The sequence below is a fragment of the Pseudonaja textilis genome, chromosome 1, assembly GCF_049901715.1.
Source record: "Pseudonaja textilis isolate UNSWEBS1 chromosome 1, rPseTex1.2, whole genome shotgun sequence".
Lineage (NCBI taxonomy): Eukaryota > Metazoa > Chordata > Lepidosauria > Squamata > Elapidae > Pseudonaja > Pseudonaja textilis.
Genome location: NC_141990.1, coordinates 155,872,530 through 155,891,767, shown reverse-complemented (window position 1 = coordinate 155,891,767; position 19,238 = coordinate 155,872,530). Strand labels below are relative to the sequence as shown.

Here is a 19,238-nt window from a genome sequence, read left to right as displayed (position 1 = left end):
GGCTAGCTGCTGGCCCCGAGATTAGTTTTCCGAAGGCTCGGGTTGAGACAAAGAGGAAGGATTGGAACGACATTGACTGGCCCAGTGATAGCCATTGCGGCACCTAGGGCAGATTGTTTTTGGTTTTGCAGAGGGAGCGGGGGGGCTTCGTCCCTTTGTTGTCCCCCCACCCCCTCGTGACCGGCACTGGGAGCGGAAATGACCAGGTTTTCCACAGTTGTAGCAATTACCAGAGCGAGGGGCAGTCATAGCAAAAGAAGAGGTTAAAGCTGAAGCAAGAGCAGATGCACGGTGAGCTTCAGTCCCTACATTTTGGCAGGCTGTGATATAGTCAGCAATAGTCTGATGGGGAAGGGATTGAAGAGGTTTCAGAACTTGCTGACAGTCTGCATTAGCATTAGAAACAGCCAGTTTGGCAAGAAGTTCAGCTTGAGCTTGGGGGTTGTCTATTTGCCGGTTGAGAGCCTCTGACAACCGGTCAATGAAAGAAGTGTATGGCTCAGAAGGGCCTTGAAGAATTTTGTTGAAAGACAAAGAAGGTTGAGAAGGATCAGGGACCCTACGAAAAGCATTTAGAGCAGCATTTCTCATGATGGGGTAACCTTCTGCTCCCATCTGTATCTCATCTTGTGGGGTACGGACAGCTCCCAGACAAAGAAGGTGGTCTAGGGTAACAGCCTGGGGGAGACCAGCTGCTGCTGCACTTTGAACAGCTAAACGATAATCGTTGTGCCACGCAGCAAGTTGAGAAGACGTTAGAAGCAGGGAAGCCATCATTTGCCACTCAGAGAAAAGAATATTATGATTGTTAGAAATGTTTTCCAACAAGGCTCTAACATAGGGTGACTTAAGGCCATATTTGGCAGAGGCGGATTTGAGTTCTTTCATGAGATCCCACTCCATAGGGACATATTGAGGAGCAGGATTTGCATTTCCACCACCTGCCGGGGCTTGGAGGACCATGGGAAAGCAAGAGAGATCCTCTGGGTCTATTTTCCCTTGGACCAAGGCTTCCTGAAAGGTATTTCGAACAGGCAAGGAGGCAGGAAGATCATCGGAGTGGATAGGGTTAACATCAGAGACAAGAGAAGGGTTGTAGGGAGGGGGACAAGAAGGAGAAGGAGGGGGAGAAAGTGGGGGATCAGAAAGTGGAGGAATTTTTTCCGGAGAATGCAGGAGATTTTCTCCGGATGAAGGCATAGGAGATTGAGGAGGCTGATGAAGAGACTGATCCGAATTCTGAGTAAGAACTGGATCAGGAGTTGAGTCAGAGGGAGGATAAAGAATATTAATAGCATTCATGAGAGCTCTCCAGGCGTAAAGGATTTCAGGGGGGGCTCTCGGAGGCTGGTGGATGTATTTTCCTATTTCTTCCCAAATAGATTGTTTAAGAGTGCCACCTACTGGATAAGCGGGGCAATTTTTTTCAAGGAACACAAGGAACTTTATGATGGCCTTTTTTTGTATAGGATAGATAACTGTGCCGCTAAGTTTCTGCGATTTGTTCGCCTTCCTGACCAGAAAGTGAAGCTCTTCCACATGCTTGGACAGAGCCTTCGATATTGGGGAGCCCATACCTGTGATGCGCTTTGCTGATCTCCAGTGCACAGAATGGGGGTCAGGTCAACGCACTCCTTCCTTCCTGAAGTCACGTTGTCACGCTTCCTGATGGATCACGTCGGGGTCACCAGTTGTGGCTTTCCTCCGCCTGCTTCCTGGCGACGGCAGGGTCTGGACTCAGAGCCCTGGGCCTCTCATGGTAGATAAATAAACACACGGCACACAGTGTTTACTTGGGATGAAAGACCCTTTAATAATGGTGGGGTACTCCTTTTATAGGCTACATGCATACGTCATAGCAAGACAAGAACTATCTACATAATTATGCTAATGCACACCTATGCCATAGCTGATATCTTATGCTCCTACTTCTCAGCTCCTCCCTAGGTACTTTTATCTCCATAACTTTCGTTTCTCCCATATTACTCTCATTTCTCCGTTTCTCTGGCTAGTACCTTTTCCACACGGCACCTTATCACATGGCTACATTCCATTGTCCATCCATCACTCTTACAAGGTTGCCACGTTTACCGTACCAGTCTGTAACAGTACATTTACAACAGTTTGGGGCATGTGAATTTTAAAATGCTAAAACGTACAGTAGAGTTATCTGAAGGAATAAGGTTAAAACCCTGTGATAAGTATTTGCGTTGTAATGTCTGTTGTGAAGATAAGAGTAAAATAATGCCTGCAAATAGGCTAAATGGTTTCAAAACTACAGAACCTTTAGAAGTAGTATTTGCAGACATTATAGGTCCAAAGAAACCCAGTATGGGGGGTGCTCGATATATACTGAGCATTATGGACCATTACTCTAGATATGGGTTTTGCTACCTAATGAAAAGCAAAACTGAAACATATCAACATTTCTTCAATTGGTTAAGGTTTGCTGAAAGAAAAACCAAACGGCAACTGATAACCCTGGTGACAGATAATGGCACGGAATTTGTTAATAGCAAATTCCAGAATAGGTTAAAGGCAGCTGGAATAGCTCATAAGACATCTGCACCATACAGACCACAACACAATGCATTTGTTGAAAGGCGAGGCCAAACTCTGCAGGCAATGACCCGTACTATGTTAACTGATTCTGGGTTACCTGATTCTTTGTGGGGGGAGGCAACAATGTGTGCTAATAATTTATTAAATAACGTGGTTAACTCAACTACTGGTGAAATACCATTCACCATGTGGCATGGCAGGAAGCCTGATCTGAGTTACCTGCACACATTTGGTGCACCAGCATGGGTGCATATCCCTACACAACTCAGGCGTAAAGGGCAACACAGAGCTAAACAATTTTTCTTCGTTGGTTACCAAGCTAACCATAGGGCATATAGATTTTGGGAGAAAGGCACATCTAAGGTGTTACGTAGTGCCAATGCCCAATTTCTAGAGCACGTAGGATGGGATAAGTTAGAGCAGGATAATAATAACGAGGTGATTATTGAATCATATAGAAATCCCATTAAGTATCCCTGTAACTTTAAAAATAATGTAAAGGAAGAAGTACAGGAAGAAGTACAGCCCCTAGAGGAAAAAATAGCTGAAGATGAGGAACAGGTAGTAACTCAACCAAGCCCAGTAATACCCAGAAGGACTACACGTATTTCTAGACCGCCTGATAGATACCAGGCTAATACAGTGTGCCAGGAAAATAGAATCCCAAATACTGTGGATGAGATTAAAAGATATCCTTCTAAAGAGAAAGAAAATTGGTATGCAGCAATTAATAAAGAATTGAAATCATTGAAGGATATGCAAGTGTATGAAAACGTGAGATTACCTAGTAATGAAAAACCCATTGGCTGCAGATGGATTTTTAAAATAAAAACAGATAAAGATGGAAACACAATCCATAAGGCAAGGTTAGTAGCCCAAGGTTTTAGACAAAGTGCAAAAGACTATGATGAAGTATTTGCACCTAGTCTGAAAGCAGCAACTTTAAGGGCAGCATTAGTGTGGGCAGCAAGCAAGCAATATATAGTTAACCATTTAGATGTGGAAACTGCTTACTTGCATGCTCCACTAAGACATACTGTTTATATGAAAAGGCCTAATGGATTTAAAGGAGACAATAATAATGATAATGATTGTTGGTTATTAAAGAAGAGCCTTTATGGTCTTAAACAATCGGGCTATGAATGGAACCAGTATATTGTGAAGGAACTGAACAATATAGGGTTTAAAGCTGGTTTAGCCGACCCATGTCTATTTAAGAGAGAAAAGAATGGGAAAATATCATTATTATTGTTGTTTACTGATGATATTGCTCTGATAACTAAAACTAATGATGAAGCAAATGAAATAATTGCATCATTAGCCGAGAAGGTAAAAATCAAGCAATTAGGGGAGATAAAGAGATATCTAGGTTTGAATATACTGAGAACACAGAAAGGTTTTAAGATATCTCAGGAAGATAAGATATCTAAATTGCTAATAGATTATAAGATGGAACTTTGTAAGCCTGCAAAGACTCCAATGAGTCAGGATATTTGCAAAATGGATACTCAAAGTCCCAAATGTGATAAGGCATTATATCAATCTTTGATTGGTAGCTTATCATATATTAGCAATTGGTCAAGGCCAGATATTGCTTTTAGTATTAATCAGCTGGCACGACACAATAATGGCCCGCTTCAATGTCATTGGAATGCATTGAAAAGAATCCTAAGGTATCTTAAAGGTACATTACACCATGCACTGTATTTAGAACCAAAAGGTGATCTCATATTGAGTGCTTATGCAGATGCTAGTTTTGCAGCAGAAAGAGATACTAGAAAGTTGACTTCAGGAACAGCCATAATGCTGGGTAAGACATTAATAGGCTGGAAGTCAATAAGGCAACAGCATATAAGTTTGTCTACTATGGAGGCAGAATTCTCCTGTTTATCTTTATTGTGTACTGAGTTAATTATGTACAAACAAATGTTGAAGGATATGGGTATAACTGTAAATTACCCTATAGTAGTACATGAAGATAATCAGGCAGCAATTCAAATGGCCACTAATATTGCAGTTAAAACGAGAAGTAAACATACAGATTTGAGGTATCTTAATGTAAGACAATCTGTACAGAGTAAATTGATACAGCTGGAGTACTGCATGTCGGAGGACAATGTAGCTGATCATTTTACTAAAGCCCAAGGTGCTATTAAGCATCTAGAGAGTTGTGAAAAATATGGGTTTAGAATGTAAAGGCATTACATATTTATATCACCCAAAAGGGGAGAATGTTGGGTATATGGATACACCAACCAGGTTTGGGTTGAATAAATATGTAAACCTAGGATTAAGTGTTTTGTAGCTTTAAGCACAAGAAACTGCAATGTCATTGTGGGTGCGGTTGCAGGCAGTAATAAAGGTAGGAAGGGATGCACCTGGTTCTGTTCCTGGTCTGCTGCCTGCTGGAACGTCTTATCTGCTTATTTTGGAGGCTACTGTGCCAGATACCATTTCAACTGAACACAAAGACTGTTTGCTTGGTGAGCTGTTTATTCAGCGTTGTCTTTGAGAGAAAGGTATCGGGAGGAGAAGAAATACAAGCAGATAAGGACATTGTATTTACTGTTAATGGACTTGATAACTGGATGGATATACTGGATAATGATATATGGACTGAATGACACTTCTTAATCTCTGTGTGAATTAAATAACTATTTTAAAACCACAAACAGTGTTTTTGTCTCCAGTGTGTGTATACCCTTGGGCCCAGCCTCTCTCTCATTTGCCTGCCTGGCTTGACTGCTGCTGCATACTCTGCTTGGGGGTTTATCCCCAAACACTAACAGCATCCTATATTTCCACTGTCGGAGTATTAAGACTAGTATCAAGGAGCATAATTCTAGCAGCCACATTCTCTTAATGGGTAGTCCATCTGTTGGTTTTAAATCCATCTTTATCTCCACTTCTCAGTATCTGCCCACAACATGCTGTTTAACTATAAATCAGTGATTCCCAGCCAAGAATCCCCAGAGATGGCAATAAGACTCCTGTTACCCTCTAATAGATGGAAGTTTATGGATTTTGTTTGATCAAACTCAGAGAGAAGATTGTAAGCATGGAGTTCATGAGGAAGTATATTCATTTTGCCAAGATGCTGAAGCCAGTTTTGACTGAGGAAGCAGCAGCGCTCATAGCCCAGGAATATTCTTCCCTTCGCAGTCAGGAGCAGATCACCTCCGACAATGCCAGGGTGAGCCACGAATCAAGTTCTTTTTTTTTATTTTTGCAATGTGCACTGCTTTGAGAATCATAATTCAGTCTAGAAATCTTTATCTTAATGTCCAATTACATTTCAACGGGAAATCCCCTTCTGTGTGGACTAAGGGATGCAGAAATGCTGCAAATTTCATGGTCTCTGTACACTGGAAAGGCTTATAAAAGACGCCATTTAGCATGGTGTAGACTGTAGAGTGTTAGGCTAGGATTTGGGGGCGTGTTCCCCATTTTTATACACCGCAATCTCATTGAATTCCCACCTAATCTAATACTTGTATGGATGGTGAAGTTTGTAGTCCATGAATAAGATCTAGTCTTAAAGAACTGTTGTACTGCACCAAACATGCTCATGTCTGTACGTGCACACAACACTTTGAATGTTGATCATATTTTCATTCTGAAAAGCATTAAGACTTTTACTTGCTCTTTTCAGACTTCCCCTATTACAGCCCGAACTCTAGAGACATTGATCCGGCTCTCAACTGCACACGCTAAAGCGAGGATGAGTAAAATAATTGAAAAGCAGGATGCCAAAGCTGCTGTAGAGTTGGTACAATTTGCTTATTTCAAAAAGGTGAGTAGACAAGAGTTGTAAGAAAATAATTAAAGTTGGGCTGACCCTGAATAGTGGTTGGTTTGCATATTTGGATGTAGAAGTGTCTTCAGTACAGATGGTCCTCGATCTATGACTTCAATCGAGCCCAAAATTTATGTTGTGAAATGAGACATTGGTTAAGTGAGTTTTGCCCCATTTTAATAACTTCCTTGCCACCGTTGTTAAATGAATTACTGCAGTTGCTAAGTTAAGTGGACCTGGCTTCCCCATTGAATTTGCTTGTCAGAAGGTCGCAAAAGATGATCCCATGACCAGGGGGCACAGCAACGGTCATAAATATTGTCAAACATCTGAATTTCGATCACGTGATCATGGGGATGCTACAAAAGTCTTAACTGTGGACAATGGCCATAAGTCACACATTTCTTGTAACTTGTAACTAAACGAACTGCTGTAAGTGGAGGGTTACCTGTATTCAACCGATGTTACTGATATCGTTACTTGCCATGTGTAATACCTCAATTTATATCGTGGTCAGTAGATAATAAAATTAACCAAAGCCAAAGGATATAAGAGGTGGCATGAATTGCCCCATTCGAACATGTACAGGAATCTGCTTCTCTTTATTTGGATGCCAATGTAGGTCATTGGTTTCATTTTTAGTCATTGCCAGCAGCCGAGACTTGTAGAGACTGTAGAAGCTATGCCCATCATGAATGACTAATTACTTCTTTGATGCGGCTAAAGTGCTTACGAAAGAGATTGAGGTTGTGCTGTAGACAGCCTTGTGACAGGATTACACAGTGTGTGAATGACCATCTGGTTTTGATCCAAAGTTACAATTCACTTTCATCAGCAACATTGTAACACGTGCCGAGGAGGCGATTGTGATAATTTTCTAGTAATTGTTTTGAGATTTTTCTTGGTAGCTTTATAATCTTATCATGGGAGATACCATATTTTTATGGCAGTTAATGTCTGTTGAAACTAAAATACTGGATGGTTTTATTTCTTTTGAGGCTGAAATTAATTCTTAAAACTATTAGGGATTCCCATCTTGGAGGAAGAAACATTCAGCTCCTGTCTTCCTCTATGGAACTCTGATGACCCTAGGCTTCTGGGCAGCTATTAATTGGCCCAGATATGGACTCTTTGATTTCTCTACTTTCAAAGGTTCTGGAAAAAGAAAAGAAGCGGAAAAAGCAGACTGAAGAGGACCCCGAAGAAGAAACAGATGGTGAAATGTCCCAAGAAAGGGAAGAAAGACAGAAAAAGAGGTAGATAAGAAAAGTGTTATAGGGGAACTTAAAAAAAAAAGATTTAAAAATTCCTTGATCCTGCAGACATGGCAAACAGGCTGTTAGGGTTAATATGGAATTGAATAATTGCCCTTTTTCATCAGCCTGCTCAGATGGGATTAACTTGAGGAGTTGTTTCCCTGAAGCTGTATATTTCTAATGTTGGGAATCTGGTTATGCATTTGAGACCTATTGTGTCTTGCATACTGTATACTGGCCTGTTTGGGTTTGCATACTAACACCAAATGCTGTTGAACTACGTCACACTTGAGAATCCTAAGATTAGTAGCTATTTCCTGTTGCCAAAACAGATGTAAAAACTTCATTTCCTCTTTATTAATGGATAGTATTATCCATAATTGTTGTTCAGAATGGCCCCTTTAGAAGAGATGAAATGCGTTTTCATCAGCCCCACAGAATAATATTTAGCCAGCAGAAAAACTTTAAAAGTTTGGATTTTCTCCTAGATGTTGGGGCAATACAATAGCTAAACCTATCTGGGAGACAAGAATGTATGATTAATGAGCCCTGATGTCATATTGTTGATATATCGGCTTCTGGATTTTGCCTTATGCTGATATTGTCCAGTTCTCAACTACCATATTTTGGGAGAGTTTTAATTTGGTGTATGTTGTGTTGAGTTGCAATTATCCAATTTAAATGGCTATATAAATAATCTAAATGAATATATTTTGAAGATCATTAATTAAAAGGCTTACTATTAACTTGATGTCCTTCTACAGAAGGAAGACAGATTCCAGCAAGCAGTCACCCACAGAAGGAGAAACATATGATCCTTATGACTTCAGTGACACAGAAGCAGAAATGCCAGCCAGTAAGTCATTTCCTTCAGACAGATAAATGAATAGATTTAGGCAAACTAAGTCTGTTCTGCTGAGTTTTAAAGTACAGTGCATCCTTCTGGAGTTTGGAAAGGATTCGTTTATTTCTGACTTCATCAGTTTGACCACATCTTTCAGAGGCTTGACAGATGTGCTGTTTCTGTTTTTTTGGATTTTTTAATGTTTGTAGTTTTTAACCAGTAAAGGTAGTCCTTGTTTAACAGTCACAATTTTGACTGGCAACTTGGTCATTAAGTGAAGGATTGCTAAATGAAATCACCTGTGCTTACAGTCTTACTTTAGCTATCCTTTGCTTTACAGACCTGGAAATACCATTAATGTGAGGATTGGTCCCAAAGTTACTTTTTCAACAATATTATAATTGTGAATAGTGGCTAAATGAGCCAATCACTAAATAAGGACTATTTGTATCTTATTTCGTGATATCTATCCAACTTGTCCTTTGCCAGCCTTACTTTCTGATATCTCCAATCCTTCCTACAATAACTGATTTTTCCTTCATAAGGAATCTGAATGCATGACATTCTCAAACTGAAATATATTTAGCATGGCAATAGCATGGCAATCACATAATCTAATTATATAAATGTTATTCTTTATTATTGTTGTCCAGGATATGTGCAGTAGCCACATATAAGGTTAGGGTAGCTATATAATATACCAACTTCATATCTAGTGAGTCAGCCTTTATTGCTGCCTTTCCCAAGAGGTTTTATTGATTCTGAATGATTGGGATATTCATGGAAGCAATGGTGGACTAAAGACAGTTTCGCTTTTAACAGAGCCACTGACTGCAGGATTGGCACCTAGAAATTCCTCTCTGGAGAAATGTGGGGGGACGACCTAGTACTGGCCATTAGTACTCCATATAGGTGTCCTCCATGGCAAATCTGGCAGATTTAATGCTTGGGGCACCAAGAGAATCAGGTTTGTCCAAGTTGTAGTTCAGGCCCTTCAAATGGACATTGAGTTTATCTACTTCCTCTCTTAATTACTTCTGTAAATAGCTTGTTAACTGCTCTGGGATATTAAGAACCTTCAGAATGACAAGTTTCATTATACTGGGTTATCTAAATGTGGTGGAATAGAGGAAAACGTGGTAAGAGGAGACTGAAGGCTGGACAGCAGAGGCAACCAGAAAGAACTAAATACTACAATTAAAGGAGAAGAGAACTACTAATGCAGAATAAAGAAAAATATTTTAACTTTGGAAGAATTCAAGGAAGAGAAATTTCCCTTAAGATTATCTGTCAATATAAAAATGAGTTTGAGAAGAGAGTGTAACTCAGAATTAGATTGTTTTGGATATGGATTTAAAAATGACAAGATACAAGAATGATATGGAAAAAGTTGTTACAAATGAAACTGACTGATGGCTTAATAACTAAAAGGGACACACATAATAAATCAGAAGAGTGACTTGGACGACTTTCCAAAAGAGAGACTTGTTAAATTAATGAAGGAATTCCTAAGAAAAGAAGAGAAAATGAAAATAAATAAGTTCCTAGGACTTTATTTAATAAAAACCAAGACTTAAAAGGAGAAAATATGAAGTCAGTTTATTTGAGCAAGGTTAAAATATTTATGATGTTCTTTCTAGTAGCTCTTAATATTTTTTTCTTGATTAGAATTGAATGATGAGGCTTTAGAGATTTTTTTTGAAGATAATGTGAAAGTTGTATTTTTAAAGACAATAATAAGCTATGGTTTTGAAAGTAAAGATATATTATTAAACTTGTAAAGGCAGTTCTGAGGAGAGAGAAAATAAGAAATTGATATGTGGGACATTATTTGAAGGGATTAACTATTAAGGTTTTTAGTATGTTGCACTTTCTGGTGGTTAATGTATTTTTGATTTAAGCTTGAATGATGAGGTTTTAAAGATTTTTTTATAGATAAGAGATAAAATATAGAATTTTTGTTACAGTTTTTGAGAAAGTGGTAAATTACTGTATTAAAAGGAAAAGGAAATGGAAATGAAACTGATTTTATCTAAGCTTAAAATATATGTGTTACTTCTGTAAATCTTAATAGATTTTTGCTGATTAAGATTGAATTATGACGTTTTATGAGACGTGAGATATAGGAAGAAAAGATCTTTGACTGAAATATTAGAGAAGGTGATTAGTTACTGAAATCGTACTTGCCTTGGGGCAGGAGTCATTTCTTTATATATCTTTTTTCCTCTTTATAACATTTTTTTCCTTTTTTTCTCTTTCTTTTCCTCTGTAAACAAATTCCTTGTGTGTCCAATCACACTTGGCCAATAAAGAGTTCTATTCTATTCTGTACTTTTTATATTTTTTTAGTTGATATTTTTTTTAACTTTGTATTTGTAAAATTTGATAAAAGTTTGATTATAAAGATTGTTTTTCTGAAGCAGAGGAGGAAAAAGTGCTGCTTATCAAGACAAGAAGAAATAATCCCCTGTATTTCTGAAGAAATACATTAATCTGTGATCAGTGGATCTTATTTTAAGGCAAATTGGTATGAGACTGCTCTCAAGGGCATGAAACTTATGAGCATATTAAAAAGGTTAATTAGCTATAAGGAAATGGACCTGGTAACCTTAAGAATGCCAAGCCTAATAAATGCTTGTTATTTTATCTCTTGAGCAATTTTACTAGATGTATCTTGGTGCTATTTTTGTGTGAACATGACATTAAATTGAACATGACATTAAATTGATTTGTTTAACAATTAAATGGAATAATATAGAATTTGTTCCCTAAGATATACTCTATAGTTTACAAATAACAGTGGATAGGCTCATGTTTCATGTAAGCTGCAAACTACATCTTGCTGTTCAGTAAGTGGAACCTAAATATGCTTAGCTCAAATTTCACTTTAGCAATAAATTAATAATCTTGTTTTAATATCTTCCCCAGTAGACACCAGTGTCTGCTTCTTTTACAAAAGGTACAAATCAGTTCATGCCAATTGGTTATTAATTTCATTTTCCTCTTTTTACTTTTTTTTAGTTCAGGCACACCCCTCCAAGATTCCTGAAGCATCAAGTACTGATGAGATTACATTAAAGTTGTCTGAGTCCAGGTAGGAAGCGGCAAAGACTCTTACATGATAGAGTAAAATGAAATGAGATTTGGGGATCTGAAATAGTGATATGCAAAACATATTTAATCAAAACAGATTATTTTTGACCTTGGAAAACACTAATTGAATTTCAAAGTAATCATTCTGATCAAGTTCAGAAGAGATGTTCTGACCATTCCAAAAGTATTCAACATCGGACAATCCTGTCTCTGTACATGACAATCTGGACATCCACATGAGGCTTACTCCTTCCTATGCTTGTTATTTGCCAGGGAATCAGTCGGCCTAGGCACCCGAAGGGATGGAAAATGGCAGCACTGAATGCTAGATGTCCCTACTTCAGTTATGATTTCCCATCTCCCTCCCCAAAGAATGTACCCTAACTTGCACTCCACAGACCATTGAGGAGATTTAGTGCTTCTGAGCCAAGCCTTCCTCCCCCACTTCTCACTCATCTACCCACTGATGATCAATTAGAAAGAAGAGTAAGTGAGAAGTCCTATGTTGAGAGTCTGTTGGATCCACTGATTACCTTAAATCAATGCTGTATAATCTCCCTAAAGCTATTTATGCCACTTAGCTTTAAACAAGACAGCTACTGAATGAAATAACGTGTTTGGCTCAATTGTGGGATGGGCTGATCTTTGGGAATCCAGTGATGTGCAATGATACTGCCCACATGCTCCAGCTAGAGCATTAACGATACATAGTGCACAGCAGATCTCAAGATCAGCAGTACAATATGGCCAAGGAAAAGGCAGATGCAATTTTAGACTGCACTGACAGAAATGCGGTTACCAAATCTGGGGAAACACCTTTTCATGCTTGGACATTTTATTAAAAGACAAGCTTTTCTGAACTTCAGCTCACTTCATTAGATGCCACCATGGATTGGCTACCCTAAACAGTTGATTGTCCTACAAATCCTAAAAACTAAATTTTGAGGAAAAATGAAAGGATTGGGGAATGTTTAGCTTTGATTAGTGGAGGATATGATCACACTCTTCACATATTTTATTTTTATTTTATTTTATTTATTTGTCAATCGCTTACAAGATAATAGATATAAGTATATACCTGAGTAAGAATGCAGGAATAAATGGGGACAATAGGACAGGGACAGAGGCACGATGGTGCACTTATGTACACCCCTTACAGACCTCTTAGGAATGGGGTGAGGTCAATAGTGGATAGTTTGATCACAATCTTCACATATACAAAGGATGTGAAAGAGAAAGTCAAAACTTTATTCCAGTGTACAAGATCTATAATTATGCATTTAAGTTAGAAGAAGGCAGATTCCAAATAAATGCTAGGAAGAAAAACTTATCAAAAAGGTTGTTTCTTCATTAACTGGATGGCTTAGTTTATATTCCTAAATGGAACAAGAAATTTATTTTCTTAATAGAACCTTTCAACTTCTATACTTGTTTGATTCCAGCAAACTCAATTTATGGGATCTACAAATCATGAGATGTTATGTGAAATCTTCAAGAGAAACTTTCAATCAAAATAGAACATTCTAGACTGTAGAAAGGAAGGCTGCAGCTTCCTATTTTGTCTTTATAGATGAAAATAGTGTACTTAAAATATAATGTTTTTGGTATTCATGTGACTACAGAAGGCAGCAAGGAGGCACTATTAAAGACGGTGCATAACTTTGGGAGGGAGGAATTTGGAATATATGGTATATAGAATCTTATTTGCAACATTCTAAAGCACAGGTGTCAAATTCGCCAAGTCACATTGCCGTCATGTGACATTTCATTTACATTTTTCCATTTGCAGAGCTGGGTTGGGTATGGGCTGTGCATGACACATCCGGCCTGCAGGCCGCCAGTTTAACACCCCTGCTCCAAAATATGTCTTGTATGACTGTGCAGCTATTTTTCACATTGAAGTGTTGATCCCAGGAAAAGATGCAGATGCTTTAAGGAGTTGCAGGCAGGTGGTAAAATTATATTTCCGTGCACTCCAAACCTTATTTGAAATTGAAAGGAGTGTACCGATTAATCCCCTAGTCCTTTTCTCCCTGTCCTATTCATTCCCTTTTATTGTTTTTTTGCTCTTATTCACTCACTGTAGTAGCAAGGTTTTCCTTCAAAGCATTCTTACTTTGTTCTGATTCTCGCATAGGCTTAAAACCTTCAAGGCAGCCCTCCTGGAAGTATTCAGAGTTGCCCATGCACAGTCTGTGAATCTGAAGAGCCTGCTGGAATCTGTCAACCGGGACAATCCAACTCCTTTTTCATCAGCTGAAGTCAAAGCAGCGTTGGAACAGATGCAAGAAGATAACCAGATCATGATGTCTGATGATATAATTTTTCTCATCTAGAGCAACTCTTATGAGAGGAGAAGGACTTACTATGTTTCCCTTAGGTGCTTGGTAGGGATGGGACCTGTTTCCAGCAGCATCAGTAGAGTTTATCCAGAAATCTCAGCTTAGCTGATTGCTCCATACCAAATTCAAATTTCTCTGAACTAAACTATGGGGCCGGGGGAATAAAGTCTTGACAGTTTTGTTATTTTCCTACTTCAATTTTTATACACACACACACGCACGCACACACACACATAATTCAAAGTGCTTTGGCTCCACCTGCTTGTCAGATACATGCAAGCTCCCCTAGTAAAAAATATCTGCATTATATAGGGCAGCTTTCTTTAGTGTTTAAGCACATATTCTGATGTGTGGTTCCCAAATTCTCCAGACAGCTGAGAAATTTGGGAATTCCTTTCTCTGCATTTGAAAAGTACCTAGGTCAGCGAGTTAGCTACCAGCTGTATAGTAATGCCATTCTAAATATTCAGCCCTGTCACATCATTTTACCAATCTTATTATTAATGCTCCTTTCATTTTCTGATACAGAGTTTTGTAAATCCCAGTGTGGTAATAAAATGTATTTGCAAAGTTAAAATTAGAATAAGTGAAGTGCTCCTATGTACCATATCTTACATATAACAAGCCCTACTACCTTGAACTATTTTTTTTAAAAAAATAGGTAAATGTTTTTGATGGATTGTATAATATGAAAATAACTTTTTTTCTATCAGAAAGAGCTTTTATTTGTTGAGGAAAATAGCACCAGCATTCTGAAAGCGGGCCTGCTGTTAATGAGCATTTAGTTTACTGCTGAATATCTTCCTCCAAATGCAACCTAGAGAAGCTGGCTGGAATGCAAAGTAGCACTGATAAGGGCCAATTAGGAAAGCAATAGGGTGGGTCCTTCTGCCTCAGCTTTTTTTCATCTTCAAAGGTATAATGTATAGGATTAGCGAACATTTCTGCAAATATTAAAAGCCCCTGTGTTTTTAATGATATCAAGATTGTAAAAAGCTTTGCATTTTAGTGTTTGCATTGGACATTACAATATAGAATAAAACAGCCCATTTCTAAACAAATGGCTTGATCTTACATCAGATTTTCCATGAATTCCGTTTTTATACCAAAGATGACTTCTATATGGAGTAGTTCCAATGCTTAATTATCTGAAATTTAATTTCAGTGAGCTTAAAATATTAAATAAAAAGTTGTGTGGTACTATCCTTTTATAAATCACATTTCAAAAAGAAAATTGATTGAAATCTCTTCCATTTTTTTTCCCATCCTGAGAGTACAATTACCAGTCTCAATTAAAAACCCTTAAATCTAGGTCTTTCCAAGTGGTTCATGTTGAGACACTGGTTGAAAGAACATGATGAGCTTGATGTTTAAAAAAACTAAAAGTGATGGGTGATCAACAGAGAAAAGGGAACAGATTTCTGAGTGAGTTCTGTTTTGTTACCTGCTATCACCAAATATTTCCATCCCTTTCAGATCTTCAAAGTCATAAAAGACCATAATATTTGAACAATATAAATTATATAAATAATTTTACATAATGATTTAAATACATGGATTTACATAAATATGTCATGAAACTTGCATTATTTATGGCAGTTTTCTTATGTTTTCAACCATTAAATATTCCAGCAGCCTACTTTAAATTTTTAGACAATTTATTACTGAGAACTTGACTAGGCAAAATACAGAACAAAACTTTTTCATATTGAGATCATCTAGTTCTCTGAAGGCTAGTATGTAAAATGTAAATTCATGTAAGAATTCAGAGGTGATGCATTTGATCTTTATTGCATACGTTTAAATATTGTTTGCACAAGATTTTTGGCTTTGCTCTCCAGTATATCCTGGAAACTAGCTGCACAAAAGTTTCAATATCTATCTTCTCTGATTCACCTTCAGATAACCTTACTTTGCAAATTGTGTTTTGAGATAATCTTACGCAAGAGTTTTACTGAATTTAGTAGGAATAGATACACACCAGATTGTTACACATTTTGCCACTTTCCTTCATATAGTCAGAAGCCTCTTTTGCATTCATTTGCTAAATTATATTTCATTTTTGTCATGTCCCGATATATTTTTATAACTTCTTTCTGAAGCCTTAATAGGAGCTAGTACATTTTCTTTTCTTACTACTTTTCTGCTCGTTACAACTAAATTTATTTATCCCCTCGTATATGTACTTGTCTTTCTATTTTCATTTTCCAACTTTTTTTCCTTTATTACTTTTATTTTTGCATTCTTTTTGAAAAGACTTTCATATGTATTTCATTAGGGGAAAAAATAAAGTTACCTTGCTTTCAGTTATGAGCTGAATCTAACTTCTGTATGTAAGACTAAACTCGGATTTTTCAAAAGTTCTGATCTGCTAACTACTACATCCTTACCTTCTCTCTGGATTTTCATAAGTACCTAAAGTAACCCGATAAACTAACAGAATAAATTCACCATCTAGAAAAACTTAAGTTTCCGCCAGCTTTCATGACGTGTCCATGCAGTGTGCTTCTCAACCTGATGGAACATTCTGTCTTTCTGATTCATTTTCCTATTTAACTGCAACCCTAATCAACCCCTATCAAGTATTAATCTGATCTGACGCTCTTTCTAAGACCAGCCAGGGTTTGGTAGGTTATATTTGTATCTATATATAATATGACCGTTATACATATCGCTAAGATGGGTCAAGTAGTTTTTTTCTCCAAGGGGACAGATTTTACCAAACCTCACCAAAAATATTACTTAAAGCTGAGATCACCAACCAGAGGGTGTCATACTTTGGTCATGTCCTGAGAACTGACTCACTAAAAAAGCCAATCATGCTGGGAGTGATCAGTGGAAAAAGGAGAAGGGTCCGCCTTAGTACCCACTGGCTGGCCACTATAAAGGATGACACCAGGATGAACATGAAGGATCCGAAAGAAGTGGTGTGAGACAGGCATGGAGAATGCTGACCCATAATTTGGCCAAAGGGGGACGTGACTGAATGGCTGATGACAATTGCCACTTGGGCAGAACTGGAAGCTCTGCATGCAAAGAAGCCCTAAACCTGACCATACAAAATCATGCTAGGTTGAACTCTCAAACCATAAAAAAAATTAAATTAGGAACACTGTCAACAAATACAGGGTAATGTCTCATATTTTGACCCGAGTAATCAGATGTAAAAGATTTCATTAGGGTTAAGGTGGCCCAATAGAGCCAGCAGTGGTCCTATCTGATTGGTTGAGCATTTATGCGCAGCAAAAAGCTTGATGAGAAACTCCAAAAACACCCATTATTGTGTATCCCTGGCAACCTTGTGCAAATAGAGAAGCTGCTTGCCTGGGATGGTTACTGTAAATGAGACATAACATTGGGGAGATTTAGAAGGGCCATTAAGAAAACTAATCACGTTTTACCCAAGCATGCTATGTGGACCCAGCTTGACTGATTAGTTTATGATTCACTATTTTAGCAAAACTAGAAAACTGGGTAGAATAAACATGGTTTATGGTTAATCCCAGTTTTATTGTAAGCAAAGCCACTGGAACAGAAAGGAACTCATTCCAGAAAGAAAGCCTAAACAATACAACAAACACAGTGTCTTAGTTGGGAGAATATATATTAGGAGGTAGAAAAATGGGAATGAATAAATTGAAACATATTTTTGGAAGAAAAGATGGGATTTGACAGACTTATGGGTGGACTGGCGTCAAAAAATAGTGGGGATGGAAATGATGGTTGGGTTGAATATAAAAGATGTAGATAAGGACCCATAAGGGATAAGGGAGGAGTATGGGAGGCAAGTCAAAAATAGAAGAAACATCCAAGAGAATGAGAGATGATGGATAGATAGGACTCTTTTAAAAAAAACAACCAAGATTGGCTGTATTAAAAATTAGAATAGATTAAAATTAGAAATAGGGGAAATGTTGTCATACTTATTTTTACATAATACATTTAAAGTGAATGTTAGAGGTTAAGACTAGATTTTGAAAAAGGATGTTATTAGGTATATTCAAAAATATACCTAATATTGCTATTATTATTAGAAGAAGAATGTAGCAAATATTGAATAACCTAAAAATGAAGGATTATGTGCTGATATAGATAATAACATTAGATCATGTAAATTTGATTAGTATTTTTTATTTGTATTAATATTACTTTTCTACTAAAATGAATGACACTCAGACGCCACACTGTCTATGAAACGATATTGATGTATGTTTAAAAATAAACTTTACAGCAAAAACACAAAACACAGTGTCCTATGCAGGATAAGGGAATTCTTCGCGTATACTATTACAGTAACTGCTTCCAGAGGAAGCGCACAGAGTGTTATATGGCAAGAGAATAGTTACATTTGGCCTTCTCTTAGGGAAAGGAAGAAATGTTGAAGCTCTGGCCCAGCTCTGCACATATCAAGAATCGAGAGAAGAGCAGGAAAGGAAAAAAGGATTAGAAGTCACTCTCTGTGGGATGTGTTCACCTTTGGGAATAGACTGTCATCTTCCAAACAGCACCTGCTAACCTTAACCATGCATACACAGACTGAGAAAGTTACTGAGAGACCTAAGCCCCATGGGACAATAAGGAATTCATAGTTTGAATTCACAGTTTGAAAACAGCTATGAGAATCACCCTCTGCCCTAACACACTTTATACTGTGCTTGGTCCCGTCCCCCCCACCCCATCTCTTGTATTTACTGGTTGGAGTCACACCACATTGAATCATAAATGTTCTTATTTGGGCTTAGATTACTGTGTGAATCCTGCCATTGTTTACTCAGTTTACACAGTTTGAACAAGTCATGACTTAGTATAATGTGTGGGTGCCATAGTAACCAACTAGAACAACATAAAAATGCTTAGAATAATTGTGCTGAACACATCAGGCTGACAATAGTAAATCTCAGCAAGAAGGGAGTATTTCCATATTCCCTATACATTTAGATTTCCAAACTGCAAATCTCTAAAATACTGATACTCCTAGTTCTACAATAACTTTTTTGGAGTACTTGCTTTATTTTACGTAGTATAAATTTGTTTTATGTACTTTAAATAAATATAACATATTTATAAATAAAACCTTATAGGATGATAAATATAAAAATAAATAAAATAGTCTAAAGGCAGGAGTTACTAATAGGGAAATAAATTCTTAGAATTATACAGCTGTTTTTCTAAAGCTTGCTAATTTCTTAGCATAAACTATGTCTCACACTTTTCTTTCTGCTTGCCTGTTTTCAGTTTTAAACAGTCTGGTCTTAAACCGATCAGCTTCAAAGATAACTGAAACATTATCATATGCAAAAATTCAGCTTATGAAAATAATAATCTAAAAAACCCTCTGCATTTGC

General features: G+C 37.4%; 1 protein-coding gene across 4 annotated transcripts in view; it reads left to right on the top strand.

The window, feature by feature from the left end:
- MCM3 (minichromosome maintenance complex component 3) overlaps nucleotides 1-14,965 on the top strand; it is a 59,989-nt gene extending 45,024 nt beyond the window's left edge. For all 4 annotated transcript variants that reach the window (XM_087919347.1, XM_087919346.1, XM_087919348.1 and 1 more), the window contains exons 12-17: nucleotides 5,605-5,755; nucleotides 6,215-6,355; nucleotides 7,511-7,614; nucleotides 8,379-8,470; nucleotides 11,480-11,552; nucleotides 13,689-14,965. In XM_087919347.1, the coding sequence (XP_087775473.1) occupies nucleotides 5,605-5,755; nucleotides 6,215-6,355; nucleotides 7,511-7,614; nucleotides 8,379-8,470; nucleotides 11,480-11,552; nucleotides 13,689-13,887 (760 nt within the window). In that variant the 3' untranslated portion in view covers nucleotides 13,888-14,965. The remainder of the gene's footprint in view (nucleotides 1-5,604; nucleotides 5,756-6,214; nucleotides 6,356-7,510; nucleotides 7,615-8,378; nucleotides 8,471-11,479; nucleotides 11,553-13,688) is intronic.
- Nucleotides 14,966-19,238: the final 4,273 nt, after the last annotated feature.